Source organism: Acyrthosiphon pisum, chromosome A1 (assembly GCF_005508785.2).
Source record: "Acyrthosiphon pisum isolate AL4f chromosome A1, pea_aphid_22Mar2018_4r6ur, whole genome shotgun sequence".
In the NCBI taxonomy this organism is placed as follows: Eukaryota; Metazoa; Arthropoda; class Insecta; order Hemiptera; family Aphididae; genus Acyrthosiphon; species Acyrthosiphon pisum.
The window spans coordinates 46,523,230-46,532,982 of NC_042494.1; the positions used below are offsets into that span (position 1 = coordinate 46,523,230).

At 27.1% G+C, this 9,753-nt stretch overlaps 1 protein-coding gene across 1 annotated transcript in view; it reads right to left on the reverse strand.

The window, feature by feature from the left end:
* Positions 1 to 3,766: 3,766 nt before the first annotated feature.
* The window catches only part of LOC100165977 (ectonucleotide pyrophosphatase/phosphodiesterase family member 5), an 11,540-nt gene continuing 5,553 nt past the window's right edge, over positions 3,767 to 9,753 (reverse strand). Inside the window, exons 2-6 of the mRNA XM_001944752.5 lie at positions 7,868 to 7,977; positions 7,170 to 7,343; positions 6,407 to 6,588; positions 6,131 to 6,328; positions 3,767 to 5,259 (exon numbers count right to left, since the gene is read on the reverse strand). Of these exons, the coding sequence (XP_001944787.1) occupies positions 4,931 to 5,259; positions 6,131 to 6,328; positions 6,407 to 6,588; positions 7,170 to 7,343; positions 7,868 to 7,977 (993 nt within the window). The 3' untranslated portion in view covers positions 3,767 to 4,930. The remainder of the gene's footprint in view (positions 5,260 to 6,130; positions 6,329 to 6,406; positions 6,589 to 7,169; positions 7,344 to 7,867; positions 7,978 to 9,753) is intronic.

The following is a 9,753-nucleotide window of genomic DNA, read 5'->3' on the forward strand; positions in this document are numbered from 1 at the left end:
TTTAAATTAATTTTCAGCATTTTAAAGTGAATTTATTGAGATTTTAAATGCACCAGATTCACAGCTATAATTATAACAATTTATGCAAATAAAATTATGTTTTTTTACATTATATACTATTATAATATGTGCAGTGAAACTTGTCATCGTACTAGAAATATCTAATTGCAGTGAACACTTATTAAAGACTACCTATATCTACACATATATCTTTTTATGTGGATAATTGATATTGTATAATATATAATTATGTCCGATCTTGAGTCATGATCCATGATAGTGGCACGTGTAAAAGGTTTATAATTATTTTTTAAATGATCAAGATATTTCGGGGTTCTAGCATTTTCAAAGTGCTAAGCACCCTTGCACCAATGAACTGAAATGCCTGTTGCTAATTGTTTAACCAATATACATTTTCATACTATTTGTCTATATCCTTACGTCGACATATATCGATAAAAATTGTAAAATAATAAAAATTGTCTTGTTCTAATATTCGATTGGCTGAAGTTCGAATTTTCATAATAACCTAATAGTTCTGTAAAATGTGTATGTAAATATATTTAATTCTACTATCAAAGATTCCACGTAGATAGTGTACTACACCTGTACAATGAAGTATCTATAAGTGATTTTACAAAAAATTTTAAGGAATGTCATCTATCTAAATTAATTTAAATAAAGTATTCTCTAAAAATGTATCTATCAATTCCATAAGTTTTATGAAATTCTTTTAGAAGGTACTTAGGCGACAAGCTGGTAACTTCTTACGTTATTGTGTAACAATAATAATAAAAAATTAGAAAGTTTCACTGATAATTGCCACATGATTTTCTACTGTAAATATAATATAATATGCACTAGCTATGAGTCTTAGTCATATTTGTGCCTAATGATATCTTGCATATTTTTCCAATAAAAATGAAAAACAAATTAAACTTAATAAAAGAGAAAATTAAAATACGCGTTAAGTGTTGATATCGATTGTGGATAATATATTAAAAACTATTACGTAAATCGAATAATTGATATAATATAAAAAACTATTATAATTATTACTATATTATTTCGTATAGTGATTAGCAGTGATAAGATTAAAGACGTCTAATTTAAAGAATATTAATTTATAAATGGTATTTCTTATTATATCAAATATGTGTTTACCAGTTTATTATTATATTATAATTTTTTTATTAAAATAATTATAAAACTTATGTAAGACGTATTCTGCGATTATGGTATATAATATATAGCTTTATGATTTAATTAATCATTCGATGACTAAAAATATATTTAAAAATAAATTGTATAGTATAGATTATAGACACTGCAAATATTTTAGTGATTTTCTTAAAATTGTATATAATTAAACCATGAACCTATCTGAAGAACCCAATTCATCAAATTTTTAACTGATAGAAATGTATAAAAACTTTTGTGGCGCTATATATGCATTATGCAGTCCCGAAAAGTTTATTGTTTTTAAACCTTAAAATATGGCTTTACGTTACTCCTTGTTGTATAATTATAAATTAGTGATTGTAATTATACCTTCATACGGATATTTTTATCTGAGGTACATAATTATATACAACTCCAACGTCAGTTTTTGTAATTCACTTGTTGTATCTGTAATTAATTTATTCGGTATAAGACTATGGGGTATTCTATACACTAAGAAAAAAATGTTTTATACTATGGATATTTAATGCTAAAAACAATATAATTACTTTTACGGAATGTTTTTAATTTAATTGCTGCACAATTTAACAATACTGTGGGAATATATTAATTTTATTGTTATTTAATATATAATTTTTATGTATAAGTTGCTTAAGGGGCAATATTTAAGAAATTTATAATATCGTCTTAGCCACTCGGGATCTGTGTATTAGTAATTTGCAATTGATTATTAGTGCGAATGAAATTCAATTTGGGTACCACTCTCCTACAAGCATGCATTTGTAAATAATTTGATAATAATATTAAATTCACTATACGAATTTTATGACAACTTACTAATTGTTTTGATAAAATTAAAGTAAGTTAACGTTGTCTGATTTTTATTCTGAAAAAATATTTGAATTCAGCAGAAAAATTTCTGTAGATCGTATAAAAATCTTTCCGTTTTTAATCAGAATCAAAATTGAATTACGTAGACTAACTTTAATTTTTTCAAAACTTAAGGTTTATTCACTATTGAGCTAAAATTGACGACAGTAGTGAGACTTTTTAACAAAATGACTTGTAGTCTTATTAATTTTAAAAGTAAATTTAATATAATAGTAGTAGTTATTTATTAAATTTTTCAATATTAGATGCCACAAAAAATATTTTAATGTATTTTATATTGTTAAATTAATAATATAAATACTAAATACTATACTATACTATAAGTACAAATATAATTAAATATTTCTGATTTCTGATTATACTAAAACAAGACGTTCAATTATTAATTTGTTGTTTAAAATTTGAAAAGAAATCAACCTTATCAAATATTTTTTTATTTTTGACAATAGTAGAAGTGACCTTTTATAACAATCAATTTTATCTAATCTAAATGTATACGAATTAAATTCGGGTAACCTACATTAGATAATATGCATAATTTAGTAAATATTAATAGGCTCTAACCAGTACAAATAAAAATACTAAGTACCGGTTATCTGGTATAAGTTTTCGCTTTATGAAATTTGTAGCATACTTTTCTAATAAAAGTTAATTTTGTTAATTTTATACAGCTAAAGATATACTACTCTTATTATTATTATAATATATTACATTTTATACATTTTAATAGAAATGTGATCACACGGCGTTTTGGATAGATTATTTAAGCACAGCAATGTCGGGGGCTCATTTTTCCAGTGTTTCATAAAATCATAATCTCTAATAAATATTATAATTTTTAATATATTTATTGTCCATGAATTATAATAAATAATAATACATTTATGATTATGATCACAAAGCGAATCGGGCTATTCAGACACAAACGACCAACTGCAACAATATTGCTTCATTGTTATCCTAATATTTTATAAGATGCAGGCTTTGATTAAGTATATTAAAGAATGATATAGCGAGGGTATAAGCAATATATAAGGACATACCTACGTATTAGTAATCGCCAAGATGAAATTAGTATATATCATGTTTATACTTAACGATTATATGCAATTTTAGGCAATTGAGATTGAAACAATATTATAGCAAAAGTTTAATTTTCTTCTAATTTTTCTTGTAGGTAGAAACAATATGTTATTAAAATATAAATTAATAATAAATAAATAATTTATAGAACAGTTTAGTACATATATGAGGTAGCTACTAATAACTATTTATTATTTATTGTACCTATTGAATATTATCATATAGCCATATTATAGGTAATTTATGAAGTCATGGTAGCTACATTCACAGCTATTTTAGTTTCGAATTTAGTAAATTATTAATACATACTCAGATTTATTTTTATTTTGTTCATATGTGAAAAAACACAAATAGTATGACGAACATGGTTTAATCTGGTCATTAATAATTATTCTATAGAAACAATTATCATACATTTATGAGATATCAGCCGAAACCACTGTGAATTTAACTGAACGTCTCATGTCGTTTTTAAAGGGATTTAATATAGGCAAATTTCATAGTATTTTTTTAGCCGCGGCAAGCCCTTTAAATTTTTAATTAAAACGATCTTAGTGACCAACAAAAATTAAGGTACATCTATAGTCGTACAAATTAAAAAATTAAAATATTTTGGATTTTATAATGAAGTTTACTTTGCATCGGTATAGGAGCATATATATAAAAATATATGCATATTAAAATTTTTTAATAGCATTTAATTTATTTAATATAAAAAAAATGTATAACATTTAAAATATTTACTACCGTAAAGAATTCGCTAAAAATAAAAAAGTGCTCCGACCGATGCAATGCAATCTTGTTTATTTATTTCAGCCAAATCAATTGCAATTAAATAATTATCATAAATGACATTAATAATAGCCGATACGTATACCAACTGAGCTATAAGATCATATCTGGTGTACGGAGTTCATGGATATTATAATAATTCGTTTCATAATAAATAAAGTTATGCATTCAAAAAATCAAACATTTTTTAAATCAGATTTTTGGAAGTCCTTAAATATATGTCTGGCATAATAACTATTCCACGTCCATAAATTTATTTTGAATATTTTGAACTAATGACTAAATTTCATGTACATCCGGGTGCGTAATATGTATGATGCAAGTGTGGAGTATAGTAGTATTCAGTATCCTTACTAATGGTCATTTAATACACACGCAAAGACGAACAGTAACCGAAAATAATGAAAGAATTGCTTAAATATAACATTGGAGTGGTAAGATAGTCGTAGAGTTACGAGTGCGTGGCTACGTATGACCACGTCAATAGGCTGTCTCGCCTGTCTCACCTGCTGCATTAGAGGTTTCACATCAAAAAACAAATAATAAAATATACGTATTAATACATATATTATACGTATTAATACATATATTATACGTATAAATCATTCATTATTATTTGACATAATCGTATTGAACAATTAAAAGGGAATGTCTAAAAAAAATATTACAATAATGAATTAACGAAAAATCTATCTACAATTCTTCCTCTGTGGATTCAATTTTTTTGTCGTATCTGACAACAACAATAATAATTTGTATTTAGAACAATATCAATATCGTAAGACGGATATACTTTCGAGTTTCGGCGGTAAACGGTTAAAATCTTGGTGTATACGCACACAATATGTCACTATGTCAGTGGTGAGTTGCGATGTATGTGCGGTTGCATCGAGTGCCAAAACAAAACTAAATATAATACATATTAAAATATTGGACCTATATTATTATACATCGGGAAACCGGCCTGGACATTCGGTTATGTTCACTGGTACTTTTTTAAAGCATCGATGAAGGTCGCTAGTATGCCAGCTAGGACGTGTGGCGACGACGACGACGACGTGCCAGCACTTGATGACTTGGGCGACAGCAGTAGTTGTTCCACGCCGGCTATCGTCCCGTTCACCGGCCGCGCGTAATTGGCCGTCTCATCTAGTGTCAACAGGTGGCTGATCAGCGGGTACAGGTCCACGTTGTCAAATGGCTGTGCAGTGAAGTTCTTCTTGAACATTGGTCCCGAAACCATGAATAGGGCATGCATCAGAGGGTCGTCATTGTCGTATCCGTGGGTTCCGGTTCTGAACATTTCCTTGGCTGAAAATAGATGACAAACATTTTATAAAAAAATGTTAGGTACACACGGATTAGATACCTATTGGGTATATAATAACGATACTAGATAGCCGACTGAGTCATGTTATTAAGGCAAATAAAACGGCTGTATCATCTAAATCTCACATTTAAGATAATAATCTTAACATCAAGTTGTGGGTTTTTATATGTATTTTAGTATTTACATTTCTTAAATTTTCGGGTTTTAAAATATACTTAAAAATTAAAATGATTTAAAAATAAATAGGTAGATAAAATCATTTAATATTTTATTACCTGAAAATGTCATTGTTAATTTTTAATTAGGAATTTCAAATTTGGTTAACTTTAAAGAGTAGACAATTTGGTATCTAGGTATTAGGTAGCTATTTATTAGTATCTGTTTAGTTAGGTATGCTCTCGATTTTTCATCATATGTATCTACATATAAATCACAAATACTCTAAACCAGAGGTCGCGATCGACTGATCGATCTTTCTAGGAATATAGGTCGATCGTTATAAAAATTAATTTTACCATTATCGGTCGATCGCGTAATAAATAAATTTTTTTTTTACTATTTCTCTTGTATTTTCAATATATTACATTATTATTATTATTATTATCATCATGAAGAAACAATAAATATTTATTCTTTGGAGGTTAGACCTTTTTTTTTTTTGCTCATAAAACAAATCTCTTTCTAAAGACCTAAATTCTCATAGATGGCGATCACCTGGGCCTAAAAATTTCAAATGTAGCTCACTTGTTTGATAAGGTTGGCGACCCCTGCTCTAAACGCAACTACTCTAATTGTAACAGTACCTTATTGAGATAGGTTGGTAATGTAAATAAATTGTGAAAACTAACTAACTTGTTTTATCCAAAATGTTTTGATAAAAACTGTACCAAAACGCGTGACTGGGTTTTGACAACAAATAGATGATTCCGTTCAATCTAGGATTATTCTTCATATGCCAACGGTCAGGTAATTCTTTTTTTTTAAATACGTAAAATGTTTTTGATGTATTGGCTCCGCTTGAAAGATTTGTATAAACTTCGTCAAATTTACCTAAAAATAATATAATATTTAGTGTCTCTAATAACGTAATACATTGGACTTGGACGACCTATGCTTTAAATTATTTACCCGTATTTGGAAGTATAAATGCATTTGGGCCTGTAATAACGGATTTGTAGGTCATATTGGATACGTAATCATCTAGAAATATCATTCTATCATATGTGACTGTTTCCATTCCGTGGTCGCTAAGAATTATGAGGTTTATTTTCTCTTCTAAATTTTTATATTTTAATTGTTCAAGTATGTATCTATATTAAACAACAAAAATTATGATTTAAAAGTATTTTCAATATCTTTCTATCAAGTTTAAACAAAGGTGGGCAAATTCATGAAAAAAATTAACTTTATTTACAGGTAGTCAAGTTAAGTAACGTTAAGAAAGTTGATCTGTAAGTTAAGAGATAATAAACAGAGGTGCGTGATGCTGGCACACGCAAATTGATTTTGGATTTTTCAGGTGATGGTGGTTAGGGGATGGTTGTAAACATTTTGAAATTGTGGTTACAAATTTACACTAATTGTATAACAATTTTTGATTTGGTTTTTGAACTGAATTTCAAGTCATATAGATGATAGCGTCACGTACCTACAAACAATGTATTTAACTATAAAAGATAAAAGTTACTATGGAGAAAAATATTGACTTAACTTGGTTGAAAAGAAATTGTTTAATATTTTTTAAACTTATCTTTAATTAGTTTTAACTAGTTAATGCTAATATTTGAATTTAAATAATCATTAAAATAGTTTTATTTAAGTACCTAAGTGTATATTAAAAATTACAAGTTTTGAGATATTTCAATAAATATTCTAGTTAAATATAATATACTTGACTGTCCCATCTACTCTAAGGATTTGATTTTGTATCTCTTGTGAGCCGACTCCTTTTTTATGACCAGTTCTATCTGGTTCTTCAAAATATGCAAACACTAGATTGGCTGGTTGATTTTCATTTTCAATCCATGACATGATAGTGTCTATTCGAGAATTCCAATGTATTGAACTAAACAAAAAAAAAACAATTTTTATTGAGGATGGGCATCCTTCATGCCAATGGAAATAGTTGATTGGTCAGGAGTAATTCAAATATGAAATAAGATATTTGATACCCCAGTGCTAATTTTTTATGTTCTCTCTGAGTCTCCCTTCTATAAATATCAAATTTTGACCTTAAAAGATAATTTGTTTACGTACGTTTGATACAACTTCTCCCTCTTCTAAGTATGTCACTATATTATGTATATGGAATACGTAATTAATATTAAATTTAAATACGGTTATTGACCTTTTCTAAAAATAAATTGGAAAGTAGATATTATTTTTAATAAATAAAAAAAACAATTTTGAAATACAATTAAGAATTTCTTCTTTAATTTTACTGAGTATTTATTTTATATTTTATAGTTTTTTTCAATTTATGAAATGTGAAATATCTATACGACTATACACCTACAATTTTCAGATTCCTAAAGAAAAGTTGCGTTAGAACTTCATTGATCCTGCGGCATAACTTAATTGTGTTATTACTTGTTGTATACTTCAATGTAAGTTGGGGTTTTGCCTTGATATGGAAATTCTGATCCTGGCCACATCATTACACCACTATGTCGTCCTTCTCCATTATTTTCGTTTTGTATCTGTAATTAAGTTATAACTGTGCACCAGATAATTAAGATCTAGATACAAATTAAATGTTAATCTTGAAAAAAAAATGTACCTAGGTAAATGAAATATTATTTTAATGAACTGTAATGGTAAAATAAGATAATAAATGTTGAGAACTTATTGGGTGCCCATTTTTTTCTTGAAGAATAAATAAAAAATAATGTAAAAACGGTATCTTAATATTTTTCCTTCAAAAAGTTCACACCAAAAATGTTTATTGGGTACCTACCTAGTTCAGTGCATTTTAAGAATACTTTGAATGATTATTAATTTCCTCTGTTTGGTGAATGTTTTAAATAAATATAAGTATTTTTCATTTAATTATTGCTTCATTTTCAACAAAATATGCAAAACCTACTAATTATTGTGCCACAGTCGGTACGTTTTAAATTGTACATAAAAGCATAATAGGTATACCGTATACGATACTACGACAATTATTGTAAAATAATTTTGTTCTTGAACTTTTAAACGATTTATCTTTATAACTAAAATTAGATATTAATTTCTATAAATTAGTGATAAGAGTTCAATAAATATCATTTAAAAGGAAAACAATAACGTAGGTAGATAGATTTGGTTGAAGAAATTGCAGGTACAATTAATATTGTATACCTATTTTAGTAATCATTAAGATTAAAGTTCATAAAATTATTGAATAATGGGTGTAATAATTTTCATTTTAGTTAGTGTAAATAATATGGTGCATAAAATGCCATATAATATAGAATGTTGAGAATGATTAAAAAAAAAGAAAGATGACAGAGAAGTATACTATATCTTCAGTAGTGGTGCCAGGGTTTTTACTGAAAATCGGCCAAATTGGGGGAATTCAAATTTTGGTGAAGCTTAATGAAATATTAATATCATAGCTGTGGGGAGTCTTATCCGTTGAGAGTCCCTTATTATCTTTACATACAACTATAGTCTATATTGTATAGGTAGGTACTATGTGTACGTTTGTGTACGGCAGGGATGGGCAACTCAATGATACTAGAGGGCCTATTTTGAATGTGCGAAAATTTAGCAGGCCAGAGAATATAGAGAGCAAAAAAAAACCTAATGTTAACTATAAGCCTACAAATAATATAATATTGTTTACATTAAATAGTTCAATACTAGATAAGAATTTATATCTATTTTTTACGATGAACATTATATCGGTTTTAATAATTTTATAAATATAATAAAATAAAATAAAGAAAAATCTTAACATTTTATATTTAAAATATAATATAATATTTTTATAAATTAAATTGAAATGTAGCAAGGGCCAGTGAAAAATGGTATACGCGGGCTGCCAGTTGCCCATCCCTGGTGTACGGTATACCAAAAAGTTTCAAATACCTACATAGATTTTTAAATACCTCTTTTTGATTATCCTGTGATAATCTGAGCTTATTTTTCAATCAAAACCACCTTTTAGATTCTGAGTGGAACGATGAATGTATTGATTTTACAATGATGTGTGTTTTTTTATTTTTTTTTTTTATTTTTTAATTTTTTTTTAATTTTTTTTTTAATTTTTTTTAAAATTTTTTTTGTGTCTGTGTACACGATAAGTAGTCGAAATAATGCTACGATTTTCAACTTCAGTATCTTGTTCGATCAGAAAGTGAATATCGTTGGTGCATTGGCGAGGTCAAAATTTAAATTTCCCAGTGGTTTTCAAAGCGCCGGGAAAAACAAAAGAAAAATTAACGAAAACGGGAATTTTTACGCGAAATCTGTTTCGAGAAAATCGATTT